The sequence below is a fragment of the Conger conger genome, chromosome 8, assembly GCF_963514075.1.
Source record: "Conger conger chromosome 8, fConCon1.1, whole genome shotgun sequence".
NCBI classification, from domain to species: domain Eukaryota; kingdom Metazoa; phylum Chordata; class Actinopteri; order Anguilliformes; family Congridae; genus Conger; species Conger conger.
In genome coordinates, this window is record NC_083767.1 from 22,946,883 (window position 1) to 22,973,317 (window position 26,435).

Below are 26,435 nucleotides of genomic sequence, written 5' to 3' on the forward strand. Positions count from 1 at the left end.
AAGTAGAGGAAGCAGCCTGGCCCGCACACACACACACATACACACACAGAAACACACTGACACAAATCACACATGCACCGACACATGCACGCACACACACACACACACACACACTCTCTTTCTCTACCAGGCTAACTTTGGCTTCATCCATTTGCTGTATTCGCAGGTGACACAGGTTGTGCAGTGTACGAGACGGAGGGAGCAGCACATAATTGAATCCGAACACCGAATAGAAATTGCAAGTTGAGTCAGACAATGGGGGAAAATTGCTTCCATTTTCTGGGCGATTCAGCAGCTCTGTTAACCTGCTAACCTCACACTCTCTCTTTCAGCGAAAGAGAGAGAGAGAGAGAGAGAGAAAGAGTGAGTGAGAAAGAAATGTGCTCATGCACTACGCCAGTGCGCTCCACTTTTCTGCATTAGTTTAATATTGCTTTTTTTAAGGCAGCTGTCGCGTACAGGTTCACATTACCCAGGGACAGCTCTATCTGATGTTACAGGGGCCCTTGGCTGCCCGTTTCCTAAAGCCTTCTCACCTGGGGAACGCCAGCCAATAAGCTGCTCCTTAATATTCCGGCCGACGTCCAGGCTGCGGCATGCAAATGAGCTTGTGGGGGGCTTTAGTGTTCCCCCGACGGGACGGCATCGCTGCAAACCCCACCGCCCCCTCGATTTATGGCGAGGCACACCCCACCACGGGGACAGTGGCTCTGGTTAAGCCTCTCTGGCCTTACTTACAATGTTTGAGGGGAATATTCTCAGGGAAACTCATTTTCAGTGCAGTCCGCTTGACAAAGAGGACTGACGTTGCCAAAGACAGACGGTTCCTGTGGTTCTTTGCGGCAAAGGGCCTGCCTGGACTTGCCTTTTGTCAAAGCAGACCACACTGTCGCACCAGGCTCTTCATACACTTCCTGGCAGAGGACTGAGCAGAACAGGGCACCCAGGCCAGACTGAGGCGAGTGGCCCAGCAGGAAATCGGCATCTTACAGTCCTCGAGGGCCAAGAACTGGTTTTGAGAGCCAGAGGTGAGGATCCCCGGTATACAGTATAAACCTGATAACAGCAGATCACAAGATAAATCTTAAGTTCACACTCAACTTTTCTCAATCAGATAGTTTGGCTTGCTGACAGATATGTATTATCTGAATGTTCTGTATGTTCTGAATATTATACTAATGATGATGACAATACTTCCAGTGTAAATTTGCCCTCTAATTACAATTACAATTACAAGTTCTGGCAGCAAAGCAGAACAGAGGAAATCAAACAAAGGTTGAGTAGGAGGTGTATGCATTTTCATGAGAATTCAGATAACAAAACATGTTATTTGTCTGACACTTTTACCCAAAGTGACTTCCAGTTGATTAGACTTAGCAGGGGCCAATACCCCCTGCTCACAATACACATCAGCTGAGATGGAGAGGGAGAACATTTTTTTTGCCAATTAAATCAGGGGATGATTAGGTGTCAGGTTGAGAGAGCCAGATTTGAAATTTATCCGGGGCACCAGGCAAGATCAATTGAGGACAGAAAAGTTGAATCCACAAACAATTACATATTTGACCCAAGTCTGGCCTAGATACCGGGGTTTATCCAGGACACCAGGCAAGATCAACTGAGTACAGAAAAGCATTTGAATCCACAAACAATTACGTATTTGACCCAGGTCTGGTCTGGTCTACCAGGGTTTGCCACACCTCAATACTTAAGTCTTACTTTCTCCTGCTACACTCAGGTCTCAGAGGCCAGATGTTCTCTCTCTCTCTGCTGTGTGATGTTTTAGGGGGACGACAGGTGCTGGCTGCAATTTCAAATCCCACCCACAGGGCGCAGAGCCCCGTGCGCACAGTTCTCGGCCCAAACAAATTCAATTAGCAGCAGGATTCGAGCCTTTTAATACGTGGATAGAATCACTTGGGCAGCACTGGCTTTTTCAGACTGGCTTCTGGGTTATTGGTAGCAAACCCTCATCAAAGAAGCCCCCCCTATCCAAAACCCTCAGTAATAGGCATAATAGTGCAACAGAGCTTGAAAATCTCACTTTCTTCCACAACTAGAGAGACTATTCCATATGAGCTTCCACAGGCATGATCAATGCCTCAGACATGCCAGCTTGAAGGGAATCTCATTAGAGCAAGCTGACTAAAAGACACATATTCACACAAGTGGAATATGAGGTCAACAGCGAGGGAGGACAGTATGGCATTTCAATTAAGACTCAGGAAGAAGTCGCAGAAGGCCACCCCACCCACTGTGGCTTTGAAATGCCCAGAGAGGTGCAGATGGTTTAGACATTTAGGGCAGTGGCAAAGGAAACGGGTCTGACCTGCAGTGGGATCCCGGCCTCCCACCTGGTCCGCGTCCGGGAGAGCCAGTGCGGCACCACGGTCTGTCCCCGGAGCTCCCCTGCTGAGAGGACACAAACATTGGGGTGAGCATTCAGGAAAACAGGCGGTTTGCCAAGGCCTACTGCCAGATCTACTTGGCAGGCTCGGTCACTGACACACACAAACACGCATGCGCTGGCTTCCTCTGTTGCCTCTCAGTCGGTGGGGCCTCCCAGCGCTGTCTGTTTCATGTGCAGCTGGGATGAATCTATCAAGGTCAAAGGTCAGGCGGAGCTCAGCCACATGCAGCCTCCGAAGAGCCTTCAGGTCAAGATGAAGCTGTGAACCTGGCTCTGAAAAATCCCTATGAAAAATATGGCCCCCTCCCCCATAACACCATATGAAGCTGTAGTTATTGTTATATGAATAACGCCTTGCTACAAATCGGGTCTGTTTTTACTCTTTAGAAAACAACATACATATATATGGTGAGAGGCAAAAAGGAATAAAAGTGACAAGCATCTGTATGCTGTTGGCAATATTTCATTTGTGTTCAATGGCAAAATTCTCATAGCCAAGTGCTCAAAAAATAAAATAATCAGTCTAATCCCCAGTTAAAATGGAGAATGCTAATTCTAGTGCTGTAATGATTTTGCTTTGTTTTTAGTGTCAAAGATAAAATAAGCAAACAGGAGACATGGTCCAAATTTAGGCACAAGAAGGCATAAATGCACAGAAATAAATAGAGGAACAAAGAGATAAAGAAGTAAAGTATTCTCACTGAGTGAGAATACTTTAGAATTACAAGGAGATTTGCATTACCTTATTTTGAAATTACCCCAATTGTGGCATGATTACACCCCAGCAACAATTTGCATAGTAACAGAGTGAAGTGAAACTCACCTGATTTAGAAGTTTTTCTTTTTTAACATATCTATATTTGTAATAGGAATCTCTTTTTTTTAAGTTTTGAAAAGTAATATGAATAAAATATTAATTAATTATAATCCATGACTGTTAATTTAATGAATTAATATTGATGAATAAGGTGTTAATTCAACAAGCAGTAATTACAGTTTTAAAACAGTTTATAAGTCATTTCAGATTTCAAGTGGATATGCCCAGAATTCAAAATTTCATAAAAGTAACATGAGGCACTAGCTGTGATTAGAATACTGATCTCTTAAAATATAACAAATCAGGTTGGAAAAAGTCCGAAAATTAGGTTAGAAAAAGTTAGGCAGGATAAAACCGGACGTCTCATTGTGGCTTACTGTCGCAATCTTATCCAAAAAGGGCCAATGTTCATACAGGTTTTTATTTAGCCTGACACTAAGACACATCATTCTACTAATTAACCAATCATGGTCTTCAATCAAGACCTTCAGAAGCAGAACCAGGTGTCTTCCGTCTGGGCTAAAACAAAAACCAACACCCATACCAGGCCTTTTCAGATAAGATAGCCAACCCCTGCACTAGCTTCACAGAGTTTCATAGCACGGTAGCTTTCTTCTTCGTCATTACTGCCTTGTCCCTGAGGTGCTTTTGTGTTGATTAGACTGCAGCACAACTCTGAAATAGTGCCGCCATTGCATGTTAAAATGACGGTAAATGTGCGAACTACTTTTAAAATAGCCGTTTTTATTACCGACACTGGTCACATTTTTGTCAAGGCCACATGGAAATAGATTGAGGCAGCTGCCTTGGAATTATCTAAGCGAGAAAAATCCCAAACAGTAAGCATGCTGCAGAAATGACGGCCTTGCATCCCAATGGCTGACACATTATTGTCAGATGGGCACTGGCTATGACACATTTTGTCACATAAGCACTGGCTATGACACATTCTGTCACATGGGCACTGGTTGTGACACATTTTGTCACATAGGCACTGGCTATGACACATTCTGTCACATAAGCACTGGCTATAACACATTTTATCAGATGGGCACTAGCTGTGACACATTTTGTCACATAGGCACTGCCTATGAAACATTTTGTCACATAAGCACTGGCTGTGACACATTTTGTCAGATGGGCACTGGCTATGACACATTCTGTCACATGGGTACAGGCTGTGACACATTCTGTCACATGGGCACTAGCTGTGACACATTCTGTCACATAAGCACTGGCTATGACACATTCTGTCACATAAGCACTGGCTGTGACACATCTTGTCAGATGGGCACTGGCTATGACATATTTTGTTACATGGGCACTGGCTGTGACACATTCTGTCACATGGGTACATGCTGTGACATATTTTCAGATGGGCACTGTCTGTGACACATTTTGTCAGATGGGCACTAGCTGTGACCCATTCTGTCACATGGGCACAGGCTATGACACATTTTGTCACATAGGCACTGGCTATGACACATTCTGTCACATAAGCACTGGCTATAACACATTTTATCAGATGGGCACTAGCTGTGACACATTTTGTCACATAGGCACTGCCTATGAAACATTTTGTCACATAAGCACTGGCTGTGACACATTTTGTCAGATGGGCACTGGCTATGACACATTCTGTCACATGGGTACAGGCTGTGACACATTCTGTCACATGGGCACTAGCTGTGACACATTCTGTCACATAAGCACTGGCTATGACACATTCTGTCACATAAGCACTGGCTGTGACACATCTTGTCAGATGGGCACAGGTTATGACACATTTTGTCACATGGGTACATGCTGTGACACATTTTCAGATGGGCACTGGCTGTGACACATTTTGTCACATGGGCACTGGCTGTGACACATTTTGTCACATGGTACTGGCTGACACATTTTGTCACATAAGCACTGGCTATGACACATTTTGTTACATGGGCACAGGGGTGGGATGGGCCTGTTTCTACCGGTTTCATCAAAGGGTTGAGTCAGGGCCAAAGAAATGAGAATGAAGGCTATTGAGTGAGCAATGTGCTTGTCAGGATAGGTTGTCTGCAGTAAAATCGAATGATAAAGTGCGCCATAAGGAAACAGTATGTTGCCTCGCTGCTTGTTTAAATGAGACTTGAGGATGCTTTGAGGGCAGGATGTTTGTGGTAATAAGCACTGTATTATTACAACCAGAAGCCAGCTGCATCACAATAATTGTACTTGTTTTCTTGCTAAACAAGCCATTGACCACAAATTGGCTGCCTGCTCAGGCTAGGAAAAAACAAATTGTTCAGAACATATGAAATGCGATGAGAAGTTTCCAATGGGACGCACATCCGCTGGTACGTACAAGAAAAGGCTCATTAAGCAGCCCTACAAACAGACTGTCACTGTGTTAACAAGCACATTTTTTTTTTTTATCCATGTCATGGATTTAAAAGAGTACTATAATGTCTATAATTTACCTGAGACAATCTAGTTGTAGAGATTTTAGTTTTACATGGGTATATCAATTATGAACGGTGTTGTAATTTGGGCACAGCTTGCTTGCAGAGAAATACACAAACAGCAGTCGCTCATATCTTTTTGCCACTGTATATCATCCCAACAGACAGCTCTGGGCATATAGTCCCTTTGATGAGTAGGTTATTTTTGGATTGTCCTTTCAAAATTTCTATTGTTAATCAGTGTTCCAGAAATAACCAGTAGTGATTGGTACAGCAGATTGTTCAGTTCAGAACATTTTAATCACACACTGAAAGAGTTAAGTGGTGCAGCAGTTAAGGCATTGGACAGTGGTTTGTGTGGCCGTTTACCGGGGACCCAGGTTCAAGTACTGCCAGTGCCTGAGTGAGCGGCAAATTGGGCCGCTGCTCCGAAAGTTAGCAGGAACTTTCAGCAGGAACTCAGCAGGAACAATCGCCATGTAGACACACAGTCTGAATGCTCTGGAGTCACAGTCCAGAGCTCAAGAAGGAAAAGGCATTTCATCTCTTTCTGGCCATCGAGGGGCTGGGCTCTATTGGTGCATCCTGAGCAGCACTTGGGGATTGAAATAAACAGGGCACAATTGGCCACCAAAATGGGAAAAATCAGAAATACAAATTTTTCTGCAGTGTGTAGTGGGGGTGGAGACCCTACTCTCCCAGCTCGCTGAATGAATGAATGGCTGGAGACACCTCAGCAGAGACCCTGTGCAGTTCTCTCTTTCCAGGAAATGAAAGAATGAAAAGTATTTTTTCTACTCTCCACCCCCCCATGCCGTTGGTTTAACCAGGAGGGTGCATGATTGAAGCATACCACAGTCAAGGCAACGTCCCAAGGGGCAGTATCTACCAGGCTGAAGACTCATAAGGGCCAACGGTGCTGGGCAGAGCTCGATCCCAAGAAAGAAAGGACAGATTAAAGGGTGTATATTATATTGTGCGTCATGGAGGGTATTGTTCTGTCACCACAAAATAAAAAATGGATTTAATGTGGTGCCAAGTGAGGGAGATCTCGCCTTGTGCAATTTGGACGTGCTCTGTTGAGCCAATCCGGGGCCAAAGGAAATTGTGCTAAGCTGAGTTCTGACCCCAGGCTGAAACAACATCCTAACAGGAGATGAAGGAATTATACCTAATTACAATAAACGTATTGCAGGGTTGGGTCTTCACCAAATTAGAGTCACAAACTATGCTAAAATACAGATGGCCTGTTGCATGGGCACTGGCTGTGACACTGGCTGGGCCACCCTGCTGAAAAAACTGCTCAAGCTTGGTTAACCAGTTCAGACCAGACCCATATTCAACATGGTTTAACCAGCTTAAGCTATATTTTGAAACAACTGGTAGCAGGTTATTTCAAGCAGGTCATTAAACCAATTAAACTAAGCAGGGGACAATCACCCCAGTAGAAATGCAGGGTTAAGGGCCTTGCTCAAGGGACCAACAGCTGAATGGATCTTATCGTGGTTATGCAGAGGCTTGAACCCCCAACCTACTGGGTTGGGTAATCCTGACTCCTCTGCTCAGGCCGGGGCTCGCCTGACTGTGCCAGCTGTGTAAGCAGTGAAGTCCTTTGGCACAGTTGAGAACGGAAGGAAGTGGCAGCTAGTTCCACATTTCACCCGCACATCAGTCTGCAGCTTTCCAAAGCCATAGATAACACAGCAGTGGCAGGGCAAGCCTACAAATACGAAAGGGCATCTGAAAATGCAAAATGGAGGGAAAAAAATATTGGGGAATGGACCTTTTGAGAAATTGTAAAACAAGCTTGAAAATAACATGCTCTTTTATATTTTAAAACTGGGTAGTGTGATAGGCCTCTTGGTTAATTCATCCGCAGTTGGTCCAGCAGGTTTTTACAGACATTGCCAAACTCACCAAAAGCAACCTTCCTGAAAAGCATTGGGGTTTTTTTGCTTGTGTTTTCATTTTTTCCTATTTCTAGAAGAATCATCTACTGGCTGCTGATGGATTCTGTATTGATCGCCACGTGGGTACCTGAATCTGACACCCTTAAAGAGTCTCACAGGGCGCAAGATTGCAACTTCTGTCATTTTTTTGAGACAAAAAGCCTTGGCAAAAAAGTGAGCAATATAATCTGCTCCCATGTCCAGGATAAATACCCAGACAGGACAACTATATATACTGTTATTGTGGGGGGGAAATGCTATTTTTATTTCTGCTATGCAGGGAGATGCCTTTCTCAGGATGGAAACTCTGCTATAGAAACATGGAGGTGGGGCATGGTATATGAAAAGCAGGGCTGAGCAGTGGCACACAGTAAATAAAGCTCTCTCCAAATAGTAAGGAAAAAGGATGTCTTCCTTGTATAGAGCCTTAAATGTTGGAAACTATTACTTTCATATGAGCTTTACTGTAACTATATCAGATCCTGCCAACTAAACCAAAAAGGGATGCTGTCACATTATTTACATCATCCTGTACAGTACATACTGACATCAGTCTACTGCCCTAGAAAACCATAAGGACTACAGGCTGATGCACAGTCAATGAATACTCACTCAGTCATAAGCCTACCATGCATTATGGAAGGTGGCAGAGGTTCATAAGTTTAAAAAAAACAGCAGAAATCAGCAGTATTTCTTGGTTATGGTTGGCTAGAAATTAGTACATTTAAAGGTACAATAGGTGAGCCGTTTTTAATGATATGAAGGGATTTACAATGGTCTTGTAACAATGCCTTAACACAAAAATCTTGCCTATTGTACTTTTAATACTTTATAATAATATAATAATATAATAATATAATACAAAATGGACAGATTACTTTTTCAGTTAGCGAATTGTCCCCACTGAGATGATTACGTCATTGATTTGGATTCAAATACTTTTCTACACTTTACTGAGCTTGTCTGGTGTATTTGAACCTATTAAATACTCTGAAAAGCTGCAGACACCGCCTTCTGGCCCTCTTGGTTGACTGAATTACACCGGGCAAGATCAATCTAGCTCAGAAAAGTATTTCAATCCAAAACAATGACGTAATTGACCCAGGGCTGATTCAAATGACAAGAATGTTTTCCTCTCCACAGATGACCGAAACTCGGGAGGACTCGCAACATCTGAGATCAGTCAGAGTGAACAACGGCGGGTTGCTTCCGAATTGTTGCGGCGACCGAAACCTGCGCCTTCGGTACGACTGTCTGGGATGACAGAGTCGGCTCGGCCTTACCTTCGTGACTTCATCATTTCGCCCTGTGAAAGCCATTAGTGAAAGCTAATGGGCCCGGCGAAGGCATTAGGGGCCCGCGGGTCCTTAATCACAGAGCCCACTGAATGATGACATTGGCCATGGCCGCCCCGCCGCCATCGGCCGCTTAATGAATGCAGAGAGCCCTGAAGAAAATTAAGTTTCATCAGCATCAAATCACAAATCACTAGTCCATTTCCCTCTCCCTCTCTCTCTCTCGGCTGCAATATGACTTCGGAGGACCTTGCGACGGCACTCTTACGACTCGATTTTGACAAATGGACCCTCTGTGAACAAAGGGGGGGGGCGGTTTGATGCGTGTCAGCCACAGTGCACTGGACACCTCAGCTTATTATGCCGATAGCTCCAAGAGCTCCAAACTCCTCATCACAGGAGGGGACCTGTGGTAAGAGTGGAACATTCAAACAGCTAAGTGCTGATGTCATCATCCTAAAATATTGTGTAAACTAGAGCGAAATAACCGACTCGCGGTTGTATGCCTCCGCCAACTAGTCAAGTTACAGTTTACATCCCTGTCTGTCCAGCAATAACTAACATCTAAACTTTCTGAATCCAGAACAAGTAGAGCTTAATGTATTATTATTGTTTTTATACATTTCATTAAAGAATGAATGTGCCGTTTATTTGTCATTGGTCTTACCTTACCTGTAAACAACATTAAATGTTCAATGAAATATTTTTTGGAATATTTCGTTAAATTTAGTGGAATGATCCAAGAAAAATATTTGATTAATCACATTTTTTTATACAATACAATTGCACACGTTTAAACAACATTGTATGAATTTATTTGATTTGCACCATTTATTTCTGTCAAACCAACAACAGGTGAAGAATATTCAAAGAAAATGTGTTTGATACTAACTCTAAAATATCAACTAATGATCACCAATCAACAAACAAAATAACCCAAGATTGTTTTCTCAGCTACAGCGGTAAGCAAAACATGTCACAGTGAAGTTGACCTTTGACTTTTTGGATATAAAATGTAATCACTTCATCATTTTATTCTATTAGACGTGTGAAATCCAAAATTAACATATGAATTATTGAGTTATGGCCACAAGCGTCTTTTGTGAGGTCACAGCGACCTTGACTTTTGACCACCAAAATCTCATCTCCAAGTCCAAGTGGACGTTCATGCCAAATCTGAAGAAATTCCTCCATTGCATTCCTGAGATATCGTGTTCACAATAATGGGACAGACAGACGGACAACCAAAAAACATATTGCCTCTGGCTACAGCTGTCACCGGCATGGAGGCATAAAAAAGGGGTAGATTTTATAGCATGTAGTTTAGGTAAGATGACAACAGACCAGGGGGACCAATCAGAGGAGATATGCTAATATAGGTGGAATTAATTATTCTCTCGTACTCTTCTGCCTTTTGTTACTTGAAAAATTGATAACGACTTCAATATTGCCGCTTCATCAATTTCGTTACCATCCATTTCTCCTGCAACGCTTATTAAAACAGGGGAAAATGGAAAAGATTGAGAAGAAAATAAAACTGCAGAGGGTAAGAAAGTTTTTTATCGCTTTTGTGCTGGCCTGCTGTCTCTGGCAGATAAATCACCCGTGGCTAGCATATGTTGTCCATCCCAAAAAGCCACTTGGAGGGGTCCACGGGGGGGGCATTACGTGTCATCCATGCTCATGTGACGCATGCTTCAGAGGAGAAGTTTTTTGGTGGGATGTCACTAACAGGAGTGATAGGGCCCAGATCTGGCATCGAAAAAGAGTCATGGAGAGTTAAAGTCTGCTGCAGTCAAGTTTGACAAAAGTGGTCAATACCCAGTGCAGCAAATTACTACAATGCAGATCCAGTTTTCCAAAACTACATTCAAATCTCAAAGTTGATAAATAAATAAATGAGCAAATAAATAAATAAATACTGGTTAAGGAAGAACTTCTTTGCATTTTGAGGTAAACAGTGCAGCTAGGTCAAGACATAACTGCTAAATATGATTTTTAAATCTCCCAGAGAGATCAGCTTTTTAATGGGTACTTGAACACTTGGCCGTATTTCTGAAATATTAAAAGTGCCCAACAGAATGATGATTCATCTCTATTTCCGAATGCAACTGAAAGTGTGTGTGCATTTGTGTGTGCATGTGTGTGTCAGAACCGGAAATTAAACCACCACAATCTTGGCAGACTTGCCAACGGCAGAGAGAGGTGCAGCTCCACAACTGTATTTAGGAGGTGCTGATTCTTTCAAGAGCAGCAAACACTCCTTTACAGCCACAGGTGAGACTCTTTGGGACTGTCACTGGGAAGGCCAGGTGAAGTAACTGCCAGCTACCCTCCTGACATTTTCTATAAAGGGAGATGTTGGGACTTACTAGTACTGAAAAAAAATGCCCAATAGACAGAAAAGATTCTGGATGAGAACAAAGGATACCTTATAATAAATGTAAAAGCCATGTTTTATATAAATCCCAGCTCTCTGAAGACCAAGGTGAATTACTCTAGACTTGTTTTTAACTAGGCAAGTACTCTACCCATACCCCTGTCCATCATGCGCATGCAAAGAGAAACAAAGCCACTGCATTTGCAGGACACTCTTGAATTGGACGGAGAGCACAAGAGGAGACCCTTCAGAAATAAATGTGTATGCTTTTTATGCTTCACAAGCACATTTCTACATCCATATTCAGCAGTGCCAAGGGTCAACAGCACATTCACAAAGGTTTAATTTCTTTACAAACAGAAATTAAACTACAAAAATGATATTAAAATATAAAAAGCTATGCGTAGTCATGAATGGTTAGGAGGGTCATAAAATACCTTGCCATAAAGGTATCCACCTCATACTGAATTAAACCCACGTAAACAGTACCAGAGCTATGCAGACTGGTTTTTATAGAACAGGAAATGAGCCCGTTAGCCATCCCATTGATTTGTGTGCATGGCTGCAGTCCTTAAGACAACAGGTTGCTGAGGACAAAGGAGAAGATATGTGTCCGCGGTCTGCAATTCATCACTGTTTCGGTTAGCACACAGAGCCACTGCTCTAACTGCGAGACACTGGAGAGTGTGAAAGCCATATCAAAACAGATATTCCCCCATCTTTCACACAGCAAGTTGTCACTTAGCGGCCATGGTTCACAGAGAAAGCAATCGGTCTGACAGTCACTGTGACAGTCCGAGCGCGGGAAAGAGACAGACCGAGAGAGATACAGAGTGAAAAAGACTGACAGACACAGGAAAAGAGGAAGATCAACTGAGTATGAAGTGACCATTGAGAATGACTGTAAATTAACAAAAAAAGAAACTAAAAGATCACTACTGTATTTAAAAGTATACCAAATATATCACAATTTCCCACCCTCCGAATGGAGAGGATCTAGATTCAGTAACAGCAAGTATAAAGATATCACTCTTAGCCTTTTATTTAAGTACGGTAAGCCCAATTAGCATTGTTTTTTTTGTAATATACATTGTATGACATTTCAAGTAAAAAGGAATCATAGTGACAAAGGGCGATCATACCGAGAGAGAGGGACATGTCAGTGAAATTGCACCTACCCTTATCTGCCAACCAGTGAATAAGTGAAAGGGCTATTATGGCACAGAATTTGTTTTCTTAAAACGGCTAACAGAGCACTCCAAGCAATAAAGAGCAGGCTCAACAAAACAGAAATACCAAATGAATTTGGAACCAAACTCTGAGAGTCTTATCCAGGATATTGTGGAGTAGAGAATGATGTTTGAGGTCCACTCAGTCAGCTCAATTACAATGAATGGAACGTGCATCTAGTAGCGACTGAACATATAGGAACTGGCAGAAAAATATTTAAAGCGGAGACAAAAAATCTAAATAATGCACACATTAGGCTACTTCGCTCATAGCAAATACCCCAAAAAGTGATACAATTCTGGGTTTATGATTAAATTATAATTAAAATTCTAATGCCCAAGCGCAAAACATTGAAAAAGTCCACTGATCTTGTTTAAAATGATCTTGAGGGTCTAAGAAACTCTGCTACCAGAAGCTTGGTCTTAGAGCAAGCACAACCATGTAGGAGTCCTGGATGGGGGCCGATTATGAGGGAAAATTTTATTTGTTGGACATATAATACAGGCATCAACAATTAGATACTACAACAGTTACTGTACAATATTGAAATTACGTTTTGAAACCACTGGAATGGATTCCCATTACTGCTACCTTTTTTCGACCAAACCAGTTTACCACAGATAACTAAACCATTGCTTTAAAACCTATGAAATTGCCAGTGAATAATCTTTTCCTGGAATGAATACAGTTTGAATTTATAAATGAATAATAACTTAAATCTGATGATATCTGACTGAGTGATTTCTATAGAATGAAATTCTTGGATTGTGACTGTGGTTGGACTGAAAACCATCTTACACAGTGGACCCCAAGGACCAAGTTTGAGAAACACGTCTCACCAATCTCACCAACTCGTTTGTAATTAAGTACCCAGCAAACCTGCATTTTTCAACAAAATGAAATGATACATGGCTAATTAGCCAAACCCCCTATTTGTTTACCTTACTTTACCTAACTAATGGTATGTACTTTAATAGCAAGTAGTGCAGATACCATTATAGACAATTATTCATAAATTCATTCATTATCCTGAACAGGGTCGCAGGGGGGCTGGAGCCTATCCCAGCATACATTCGGCGAAAGGCAGGAATACACCCAGGACAGGTTGCCAGTCCATCACAGGGCACACACACCATTCATCATCTATTCTCATCTAGGGCTGCAACTAACGACTATTTTAATAGCCAAATAATCTATTATTCTAGTTATTTAGCCATCAGCTTTTAAATTTAGCTTGAGGTTGTTTTAGACATGTGCTAACTAACTAATAAAGACAATAAAGATTAATACTTCAAAAATACATCTTTTAATGAACTTTCCTGCTAATACAAAAGATAAATAAAAATTACAATTTTTTTTTTGTGAACAGGATCGTTGTGAATAATAGGCTATTATACAACGGCTTGGATAAATACTCGTATCTGATTGGCTGGAGGGATGTGCATTATTTTCCAGTAAATGCAGGGTAACAATCCACAGCTATGAAGTAGTTGCAGTGAAAGTGGCCTTATCACCATCATTTGAAATTAATACGCAAGCTCAATCAACACTATTGAAGATTCACTATATCAATTCAGTCAATGTTACCTAGCAACAAAATTATACTGCCATCTAAAAAGGATGGATTCTCCAAAACCTTTAGTTTTTTTAGCATGAATTATTATGAAAGATAACATGCCGGAAAGTCCGGTAAAAAGTGACTGTCTTGACGAGACCAAGCGCTATGACTGTTTGAAAATGTTTTCCCTTTATAGAAATCCTCGCCCACCACAATGAGAATAAAAATGTAAACGGCCAGTCTCCCGTATCCCGGGTTTAAGATGCTGATTTCCATATTGCTATAGAAACAAATTAATACGATGCGGTCTAGTCATAGTTTCCACATACATAAAAAAAAATGTTGCACTTTATTGAACATGTTGCCTCATTGCCTTTTAAATTATATTTAAAAACTGACAATTTCCCACTCTCTCTGTGGGCTGGAGCGATGTTTAACCATATCTCTTTCTCTGTTTTGTTGGACACCATAGTTCTAAAACTGGACAATAATTTCCACACCACGGCCTCTAACAATATCTCCATTTTGTCTGCTGTGAAGCTGTGGGACCGTTTCTTTCATAGTTTTTTTTTCCCGCTAGTTTATGTTTTTTTCGTGTTGGTGCATTTTGCTTGTTGGTGCGCTTTTATTGAAAACGGCAGCTAATCAAATCAACCCTGATTGCAAAGTAATTTAAGGCACCATGACAAAGATATTAAAATAATGTAAATAAAACCTGACACGCCAAAGAAGGCATACCACAATCTGATATCACAAACCGCATATATAATATAAAGGTGAAAATTATATATACGGTTAAATAACTCAGATAATTCTTAGTTCAAGTTCCCATCAGTGGTAATAAATGTAATGTTTTTAAGTATTCCTGCAGTGTTTTATTAATAAAGAACACTACATTCTCTCATAATGCAGTCAAGCAGTCGCTGCATGGAGTGAATAATCAATCTTAGAAAAGTCGATGGGCCTAATAACATCGCACGTAGAAGCCATGCCTTAAGGAACCTCCTAAGGGATAGTTCAGGGAACACGCCTAGAAAAGAAAACAACTTTAGTGAGGTATACCTTTCGAGTGTTCGTAAAACAGTAAGAGACACCGTTATCGGGAAATGCGACCCAGAGCATTCAGAGTCAGCGCGAAAAACACATGCAATGATGTCACCAACTAATCGACAATAAAATTTGTTGGCAACTAATTTGGTCATGGATTTTACATGGATTTTACATCATCAATTATTTGTTGCACCCCTATTCTCCTCTGACCTCAAGGCGTTTTCACACACAGAACTGCCGCTCAGTGGATCATTCTTTGTTTTTCCACACCATTCTCTGCAAACTCTAGTCAATGTTGTGTGTGAAAATCCCAGAATCATTTCACAGTCAAAGTCACTTAGATCACATTTCTTCCCCATTCAGATGTTTGGTCAGAACAACAAATCAAACTATATCTGCATAATTTTATGCACTGAACTGCTGTCACATGATTGCCTGATTTAGATATTTGCATTCATGAGCTTGTGCTCAGATCTGCTTAATAAAGTGGTGACTGAGTATATATCTATGTGGTAATTCTCGGAGCAAGCAATTCGCCCAGCACCCAAGGCCTTTTCCGAAACTAAGTAAAACTTATCATGAGTCCAAGATAAGGCAAAGACTGACAAAATTTAGTCTTGACATGTGAAACGTAGAGAAAATTGTGTTTTGTCCCCATTTGACATACAGCTTCTACAGTATAAAATATTCCAAATAATATGCAGAAAGCATTTTTTTTTTTTGGTACATAAGTATATAAGTATTTAAGTAATATTCAAAGTAAATCACACTTAGTATTTGGTAGCATATCCCTTGTTTGCAATAACTGCATCAAGCCTGCGACCCACTGATATCACCAAACTGTTGCATTCTTCTTCTGTGATGCTTTTCCAGGCTATTACTGCAGCCTCTTTCAGTTGTTTGTTTCAGGGGATTTTTCCCTTCAATCTCCTCTTCACAAGATTAAATGCACGCCCAACTGGGTTACGGTCTGGTGATTGGCTTGGCCAATCTAAAACCTTCCACTTTTTCTCCCTAATAAAGTCCTTTGTTGTGTTGGCAGTGTGTTTTGGGTCATTGTCTTGCTGTATGATGAAGTTCCTCCCAATTGGACGCATTTCTCCATAAGTTGGCAGACAGAACATTACATTACATTAAGGGCATTTGGCAGACACTCTTATCCAGAGCGACATACAACAAAGTACAAAGTGCAGTGCATTGAAACACCCTACAGGGAAGTACAATTTCAACTGCTACCTGTACAACAACGATAAGGACAAGGCCTATCTCATCATCAGATTTTTTATTTTTTTATTTCATTAAATAATACCGCAACATGCAAATGTATGAATAAACTGCTTACCTAGCCAAACAAACTAGCAAACTATCATCCTTATGACCTTTTTATTTATTTTATATATGGCCTTTATCCAAAGTGCTGTTCAATTTATGCTTCTCATTTACCCATTCATTCACACACTCACAGACCAATGGCGATTGGCTACCATGCAAGGCACCCAAGCCAGCTCGTCAGGAGCATTTAGGTGTTTTGCTCAGGGACAACACACCCAGGGCGGAATGGAACCAGCAACCCTCCGACAGCCAGACGACTGCTGTTACCACCTGAGCCAATTTCTAGACTTCTGAATTCATCCTACTGCTACCATAATGAGCAACATCATCTATAAAGGTCAGTGAGGCCACTCCAGAAGCAGCCATGCAAGCCCAAGCCATGACACTTCCTCCAACATGCTTCACAGATGAGCACATAAGCAGATCCCTTCTTTCTCCACACGTTGGCCTTTCCATCACTTCCATCCAGGTTAATCTTGGTCTCATCAGTCCAAAAAACTTGAACTTTTGTTGCTCATCTCTGTACTTCTTTGCAAATTGTAATCTTGCCTTCTAATTCTTACTACTGATTAGTGGTTTGCATGTTGTGGTATAGCCTCTATATTGCTGCTCTCTGAGTCTTTTTTGAATGGTTGATTGAGATACCTTCACCCCTGCCCTGTGGAGATTGTTTGTGATGTCACTGACTGATGGTTTGGGGTTTTTCTTTACAGCTCTCACAATGTTTCTGCCATCAACTACAGTTGTTTTCCTTGGTCGACCTGTTCGATGTCTGTTGCTCAGTACACCAGCAGTTTCTTTCTTTTTCAGGACATTCCAAGTTGTTGTACAAACTATCCCCAATGCTTGTGGCTCTGATCAATTTCCCCTCTTTTCTAAGCTTTTATGAATTGCTTTTTGCCCAAAGTCAGTTCTCTGGTCTTTATGTTGGTTTACCTTTTCTTGGTTAATCAAAACCCAAGGCTAAAACCAAGAGTAGACATTCAGAACTATTTATTGTTATTGGAAAATATGCATAGATGGATTTGTTGAATATGAATGAATCAAGGTGCACCACACTCACTGATAATATAGTGAGCATAATCCAGCCCATTTTCCACCTGACCACACACCACAAATCAACTTCACACGGCGTATTAGCGCAGTCACCTGGCCCCTCACTTGACATTGGAAAATGGCATGATTTAGTAGCCACGCCCAGTATGCCACGCACCTCGCCAGGTGACTGTGCCAGTGCACAATATGGCTTTCAGCAAATTCAAACATTTCACTTAAAATGTACCTTTTTTAAATCAATTTCACTTTTGTTTTATTTAACTAATAAGCCTAAGGCAACAACAAGCAGTTACACTTTCTGTAAGCAAATAAGTATTTTAACCTTTTAAGGTATAAGATCAGAAATATGTGATTAGAATGTTCTAAACTGAAAATGCCATGTAATAATCACCACTGGTACCTGAAAGCTATGTTCTAGAAGACTAACTTTGAATTTCGAAAAAAAAAATTCTAAGCAACCACAAGAATGGAATTTTCAATGACCGACCATGGAAATGACTCATCTCCATTTCAAATCTCAACTGGTACTTCATGATTTAAGCCATTTTTGTTTTCTTACTGAGAGTGAAGGCAGACGCTTGACCTCTTAAACTCTGAGAACAAGGTGGGCTGAGATGTTAGTTCCCAAGATGAATGAATGCTCTTTCCCGTTTCAAACATGTGGCTTTGATTAACTACGTCCCAGAGCCTGGTATTTGTGGGAAAACCATGAGGCGACATTCCTATCATTGTACCCGCTGACACTTCAGCTAGAGCTTATTGCAAGTATCTGATGTCACTCAGCCCATGCTATACAATAACAGGCTAGTGGGGCAGCAAAATACAATGTTATGGTTTGGTTCAGGACAAGGACCCCCAAGATGAAAACGTGGACTGAAAGTTCTCTACTTTCCTTGAATTCAGCTGTTTGGACAAAATATTTTAAGAAACACACACACTATACAGTAAGTCCCTGGAAAACTTGTACAAACTGAACTAATACTTAATTTGATGAGTATTATAAAGGAACCTGAAATCACTCTATATATGTATTTTTAGTATAATGATGAGGCGGAAAAGTTCTGTGAGAAAGTTTTTTTTAATTGATATTTTCTTTGTACCACCATAGAAAATAATCACAAGCACTATTTTCACTTGCAAAACCGTTAGCTAGCATTTAGAACTATGTCAGTATTTCCCTCAAGTTGATCAGTTAGCTATATTTGAAGCCTCGGAGATGCAATTGTTCCTCATTCTATAACTGAAAATAAACTGTATTTTATAAAATGTGACTGCATTTTAATAGGCAACATTCAGCAGAAACTTAAAACTTAAACTTAAAACTTGAAAAGTATGGCAGAATTCAAGGGAAGCACTTTCAGGCTGGGTCCTTGGCTTGGTGGTCCTTGTCCTGAACCATGTTATCATAGCCATAGAATGAATTTAGCTGCCCTGCTAGTCTCAGCGTCAGAGGATCTAATTCACAGTAAGTCTTGTTACCCTGTCAGGACAATAAAAACAATGCCGTGAGTTGTTGGACTGTTGAGCGAGAAGCCGGTAACTCAAAGGCTTGATGTGAATTGGGGAGAGTACAGAGGGTCAGCTGATCGCCTCCTCCAGAGAGTGCACGTGTTTCTCGTCTCGCAGGCCTCTTTCCGTGAGACCCGAATGCCCGGGTGAATAAACGAACAATGGGGAGAAAGTCAGAAGACAGAGAAGGCGCTTTCTCAAGGCCTCACACTGCGAGTATTGCTCTGGAAGCACCACATTCATTGTGTGTGTGCACTAACTGTAGCTCACTCTCACTTTCTTTATTTATTTACTGGGGACAGAGCACATTAATCAACATTTTCAGTTTTTCACATGAATGTAGTCCAATATTTCCACCAGAATTTTCATCTGTCCCTAACCTGCTCACGCTCACTCTCACTCACACACATGCATGCTCAGGCTGCAGAGCTGCTCAAAGGAATCTGAATACTGAATTTACCTGAGAGCTCTGACCAGCATTGACACAAAATGATCTTCCTTAAACTGCTTGGCTCTCTTTCCCTAATGAAATATGCCTACTTTCCGAAAGGTAACTGCCCTATTTCCCATTTACCATTCTGTCAAACTCAGCTCAGTGGCACATTCTGTGAACAATATTTTATTGAGTATCTTTTATGTAATGACCAACCATTTAAATCATTGAGGGGGCAAGGACAGCTTTTTTTTTTAAGACAACATAAAACTGTTCAAAGGACAAGCCACGTCTTCCTTTAACACAGCTTATTTGCTAAACAGACATCCATAATCATTATATGTTTGTACATACAGTACTGTGCAAAAGTTTTAGGCAGGTGTGAAAAAATGCTGTAAAATGAGAATGCTTTCAAAAATAGAAATGTTAATAGTTATGCATTAACAAAATGCATGAACAGAAGAAGTGAATGAACAGAAGAAAAATCTAAATCAAATCAATATTTGGTGTGACCACCCTTTGCCTTCAAAACAGCATCAATTCTTCTACAGTTTTTGAAGGAACTCGGCAGGTAGGTTGTTCCAAACATCTTGGAGAACTAGCCACAGTTCTTCTGTGGATTTAGGCAGCCTCAAATGCTTCTGTCTCTTCATGTAATCCCAGACAGACTCGATGATGTTGAGATCAGGGCTCTGTGGGGGCCATACCATCACTTCCAGGATTCCTTGTTCTCCTTCACGCTGAAGATAGTTCTTAATGACACTGGCTGTATGTTTGGGGTCGTTGTCCTGCTGTAGAATAAATTTGGGGCCAATCGGATGCCTCCCTGATGGTACTGCTTGATGGATAAATATCTGCCTGTACTTCTCAGCATTGAGGAGACCATTAATTCTGACCAAATCCCCAACTCCATTTGCAGAAAAGGAACCTCCACCATGCTTCACTGTTGCCTGCAGACACTCATTCTTGTACCGCTCTCCGACCCCTCGGCAAACAAACTGCCTTCTGCTACAGCCAAATATTTAAAAAGGGAAGTAAGCATGATGTGCCTTTCATCTGCTGGACTAAGTTTCCTTGGATGACCATTGCATCTACGGTCCTCAACACTGCCCGTTTCTTTGTGCTTCTTCATTACATTACATTACATTATTGGCATTTGGCAGACGCTCTTATCCAGAGCGACGTACAGTTTATTAGACTAAGCAGGAGACAATCCTCCCCTGGAGCAATGCAGGGTTAAGGGTCTTGCTCAAGGGCCCAACGGCTGTGCGGATCTTATTGTGGCTGCACCGGGATTAGAACCACCGAACTTGCGTGTCCCAGTCATTTACCTTAACCATTACGCTACAAACACACACACACAACACACACCTTTGACAAACATACGCATGCACACATACCCCCTCAGAAAAACGTATACACTCACACACTCACAGGATCCACGCCTCCTGGGGCTGCTGAGTGCCCGTCGTGGGTCAGATGGACTGATGGGTCCAGTGGAGTCTCCGTATCGATCAGCGCTGAGCGTTCCCCTCGACCGGTCTCGTCACGCCCCTGCCCAAATGTTTATCAGGATTCTTCAACAGAGCTTGGACAGCACATCTGGAAACCCCTGTCTGCTTTGAAATTTCTGCCAGGGAGAGACCTTGCTGATGCAGTATAACTACTTTGTGTCTTGTTACTGTGCTCAGTCTTGCCATGGTGTATGACTTCTGACATTAAACTGTCTTCAGCAATCTCACCTTGGAAGCAGAGTTTGGCGGATCCTCACCCAGTTTTAACCCTCCTACACAGCTGTTTCTGTTTCAGTTAATGATTGTGTTTCAACCTACATATTAAATTGATGATCATTAGCTCCTGTTTGGTGTAATTGGTTAATCAAACACCTGACTATATGCCTACAAAATCCCTGGCTTTGTGCTAGTGTACCTAGAAGAATTGATGCTGGCTTGAAGGCAAAGGGTGGTCACACCAAAATATTGATTTGATTTAGTTCACTCACTGTTAAATAAACTTCATGGTTCATGATGCATATTATAATCAATATTATTAATATTATAATCTTATCTATAAGTACAAATCTGAATATAAAATCTAATTGTAATTTTCTAGTCCACCAGTAAAATTGTATAACTGAAAACAAATTCTGACACTTTTTTCTCACACTTTCTTTCATTTTGAAATGATCAACTGCATTTGAATCAATTAAATTAATCGTTTCGATTAATCGACTAAGTGATAAAAAAACAACAAAATGATCGTTAGTCGCAGCCCTAGTTTCAACAATGGTTGATTCACGATAGCAATTCAAACAGGAAAAAGGAGAAGGCGGAGACTGTTTCTCAGGCCAACTATATTATAGTTCATACAGTACCAAACTAGTAAAAATGAGTAAATGGTAACCTATTTTTTAAAATTATTATTATTTTTCAGTGGTACTATGATTCTATCCTAAATTGCCAAATTGACCCATGAACTGGTACACCCACAGAAAATAGAAAATGACATTGCTTGGTTGAGCAGACCAGAAAAGGATTAACAGGAACTAATTTACATAAAGAACATCCCACGGTTAATGTTTGTTAAAAGGCCACAATGAATCATCTGTATACTGTGAAGCAGAACAATGTCATTACCAATACATGTTACAACATAAATCTGACACATTTATCAAGCCTTCATATGTCAACACCACAGACAAATAATATATATTCAGTTCATGGTCACTGTGTTAAGAAAATAGCATGTCATATTCAAGGTGTCTAACACTGAATAACAAATCCAAGCAAATATTGATGGTTCATTGAATAAAGTGTGAGGAAAAAAAGCTGTTTACTACGATAAATTTGGCGCTGACCGTATAGCATCAGGATGGCGCAAATAGATTTACCAAAGGTCAAATTACAAGAAAGGCACTGCAGTTTGACTGAACTGGCCTTTTGTTTTTCTGGTTTTATTTCCATCTGCTAGGGGCAGTGTGGGACCAATGTGAAGGACTGGACCATTATCACAGTAGGAAATGATGTCGGCTCTGCTCTCTTCCACCAACAGCTGAGCCAGGATCAGCTTAAATCAACTGTAATTATAACCTAAGATGGCTGCCAGAAAATATTAAGCCGTATCGAATCCAGGCCGTGCCAGTGCTGACTGGCCCATAGCCCTGCTAGGCAGTGTCCAGGGAGGGTGCGATTTTGGTTGGCAGGATGCGGGCGTCCCATCATGCACCAGCGACCCCATCTGGCCAGTTAGGCAGCCAGAGCCTGCCTGCGCAAGCTGCATGTACTGTATGGCAGCATCTGAGCGAGCTTCACCAGTGAACTGCAGAGTGAAAAGAAGCAGCAGTTTGAGATTGCATGATTTGAATGAGAGTTGGTCAAGTTTGCAGTGACGGACGTGGGTTATGAATATAAATAATTATAATACCGATTATGAATAATGAAGAGAAAAAATAGTAATAATAATTTGTTATTTAGCTGATACTTCTATCCAAAGTGACTTACAGTTGGTTAGACTAAGCAGGGGACAATCACCCCTGGAACAATGCAGCGTTAAGGGCCTTGCTCACGGGCCCAAAAGCTGCGCGGATCTTACAGTATAGTGGCTACACCAGGGCTTGAACTACCAACCTTCCGGATCCCAGTCAGGTACCTTAGGCACTAGGCTACAGGCTGCCCTAGACATTCCAAATTGTGTGAAAATATGGAAGAACAAAAGGCTAACTCCAAAAAAGCTAACTTGTGGGGGCATTTTTCAAACTTTGTATCACCATTCACATGAATACAATAGCATGGAAGTCCCCCTCCAATTCATTTTTTAAATGTTCTTCTTTCCTACCATTTTCAACGGCAAGCTGCATCTCAAAGCCTGTTTCTTTGCTGGAACATTTATCAGGAGGGTGCACCGAAATGTGTAAATCCAGCTCCTTGAAGTCCACCGGGCGTGCTGCACAGCTCCCGTACCAGGCAGGACGCAGGTGCCTTATCGGTGGCCACCGTTGTGTGGCGAGATGAGGGATTTTACCCTGCTGCCTGAAGCTTTCCCTGCTTGGTGTCTGTGGATAATTATTCACTGCCATATGAAACTCCCTGCCACCAATGCCATAGTCACAGCTGAAATCCCGTTCCAGTCCGAGAAGGAATCATTGCACTAAAACCAATTTTAGTGGGACGTGCCACCTGAGATTCATTTGCCGCATGCTATGCAAACCTATGACTTTGCATAATGAATATGTTAGTTTGTGAAAGTAACTGTGGACTTCAAACACTTTCATGTTAAATTAAAACCATTTTTTCTATTGTTACAGAAAAAAAATTACTACTAACATATGCTATTCAGCGTAACTGAAATATGTGGATTTGTAGACTTGTGAACCAGCTCAACTTTTAATGCTGTCTACAGTGTGCTGAGATTGCAAAGCAAGATTGGCTGCATCTTAAGACTAACTGCTAACAATTGTACCATTAAAAGCTGAAGTGCAGAAGTGATCCCTATATGACCCAATCATATAGCTTAATACAGGGATATGTACAACATACAGAATAATACAGCAGGTAGTTCTGACCTCACATTATGATTGGCTGAGACATTCGAAAAAGAGTGACACTATTACACGACAAGCCACTCCTAACTTGGCAAAACCAAACCATTACATTTACGTTCAATTGATTAATTGTATCAAATATGTCGTGTAACCTAGCAATACTTCAGAAAAGCTCTGTTCTGTCTTTAAAAGGGCATAGGTTTGAACTGGAGTTACAGTATCATTCTTTATGTTTTTCTATTTTCTTTTAAACCTGTTGGAAAAATGGTTGTATAGTTGCAATAATACACCCCAAGTTGCAACTTACTGTGAGATAATGTCACTGAATGCAGCACAGCAGTGATATTATCTCACGGTAAGTCACTCCTTCCCATGTATTATTGCATAATTAAAGCATGGAGCTTCAGTAAAAAAAGGACCCTTTGCAGAACAGTAAACCAGGCCAAATCTATTTCAGATTTGGTTTGAATTTTGGAGACATTTGGTGCAGAGTTGGGTCTGACGAGTAATTTTGATATTTTGGGTTGTGATTTCAATGAGTTCTGTTTTTTTTCCACACAAAACCTTCCATCAATAAATTGGTATTTTCCACATTTTTTTTATTGTTTGAAACATCACAGAAATAACTGGTAAAAGCTCTGGTTTAGAAAGTATGCATGGCTGCTAAGAGCAATGGTGTAATCGCATCCTTCAGACTTGAAATGTGATTTAATTTCTCACAACTGCAAGCACACAATGAAACATGAAATCCCAAAGTGCTTTACTATGATCAGGAATGGCCCTGAGCGATAACAGCGCACTCCACCCACACCTGAATTTTGCTGAAAGTTGAAACAGGCAATAGAAAAGCAGACTGACATAAGCAGACTTAACCACTGACACCAGTCATATTCTGAGCTGTCAGTTCCTTTAAGAACTTATAAGTGTGCAGTTAGGTGATAAAGTAGTACTTTGAGCAGAAAACAGCTTTAGGAACTCTTTGGACCAAAGGACACCAGTGTGCATAGCTCACCACTTTGAGCTAAAAGCACCTGCAACAATACACTATTTGCTAATACATAATTTGTATTTGTATTGGCTCCTCTTCAAAAGAGCAGGCTTTCCCAAACTTAGACTTCACCCCATAATGCTGTAACTTCTGATTTATAAAAATGTGTCAATTGACATTTCGGAGGCTGATTGAGCATAATTTACACTCTTAATGCTACAGTATATCAGAAATAAGTACCCATGCAAATAAGTACCCATGCAAAGACACAGTCCCACATTCATCAGCCAGGCAAGTTCTCAGAAAACAAATACTTTCATTTATGTTCAATATCCTTTAGAAAGAGTTTACAATTTTACTGATTCAATGATTGCCAGGATAAATACGTGGATTCCATGTTGAAAATACCAATAAAGGATGAATGACCGCGAAATATAACACGGTTTTTCCCTAAATAAGATATCAGTCATATCCCGTCGCGAGGCACGTAGCCTGGAGAACTCGAATGTAGACTTGCTACAGCGGATATGTACAACAGCGGATATGACATTGGATACCTGTTGCGCTGTGAGATTATTAACACGTCCGCGGGGTATTAGCCTACGGAGCAACAGGCGATAAACCAAGAATGCAACTCGGATATAAAATGCATTTCGTCGTACGGAAAAATTACCTTAACGTGCATGAGTGCATGGAATCAGAACTACTGTGAAAGTGTCCTGATTAACGTGACATTTGCTATGAGGATATGGTATCTCTCGAGTTTCTCATTACTGCATGAATCGAGACGCTGTTTACTTTCAAGATATCATTCATCATGCGTCCAAGCCTCGTAAAACACAAAATGCAGTTTTTGTGATAAGTTATAGGCTACGGCCTCGGCTAAGCGAATAGTTCCATTTACGCGAGCTATATACAATTATTTTTAGAACATTATTCAGTCCTTCTGTAATCTGCAGTGAAGGCTGTCCCAGTAACAACGCCGACGGGCGCAATAATCAGTAATGTATTTGCTACGTAACTCATAATCACTTGTACGTCGTCAATTGTTTAATTTATAAAGGAAATAACGACAAAAAAAAACTTTTTTAAGTAGGCCTTTGTTTAGGCTATTCTTAATTACCTTTGGAGACCAATTTTAGGCTCTATACCACAGCGTGTTCAATTGGACTGTGAACAGTCACTTGCTAAGCCTATTCAAATAAATGAACATAGATAGGCTATACAGTTAGATTATGAAAACACTACAATACGAAACATTGTATTTCACCATGGACAGGACTCGTTTTAACCTCCTCGTTCACCTTTTAATGCACGATAAAATAAAACGAATACACATATTTCATGTCAAAAGACCTTATCTGTGAAGCGTATAGCCTACATTGAATATTTTCCAAGTAGCACGGAGTAGCGAAACACAAAACTATTTCTATAGCCTAGTTAC

The 26,435-nt window shown here is 41.0% G+C and overlaps 1 protein-coding gene across 2 annotated transcripts in view; it reads right to left on the reverse strand.

Annotated features, from left to right (window-relative positions):
• The window catches only part of LOC133135318 (disintegrin and metalloproteinase domain-containing protein 33-like), a 161,763-nt gene that overhangs the window by 134,771 nt on the left and 557 nt on the right, over window positions 1–26,435 (reverse strand). The window contains exon 2 of one of the 2 annotated variants that reach the window (XM_061252230.1): window positions 2,330–2,409. In XM_061252230.1, the coding sequence (XP_061108214.1) occupies window positions 2,330–2,409 (80 nt within the window). Of the gene's footprint in view, window positions 1–2,329; window positions 2,413–26,435 lie in introns of both variants that reach the window. The other variant, XM_061252229.1, reaches the window with a different exon arrangement.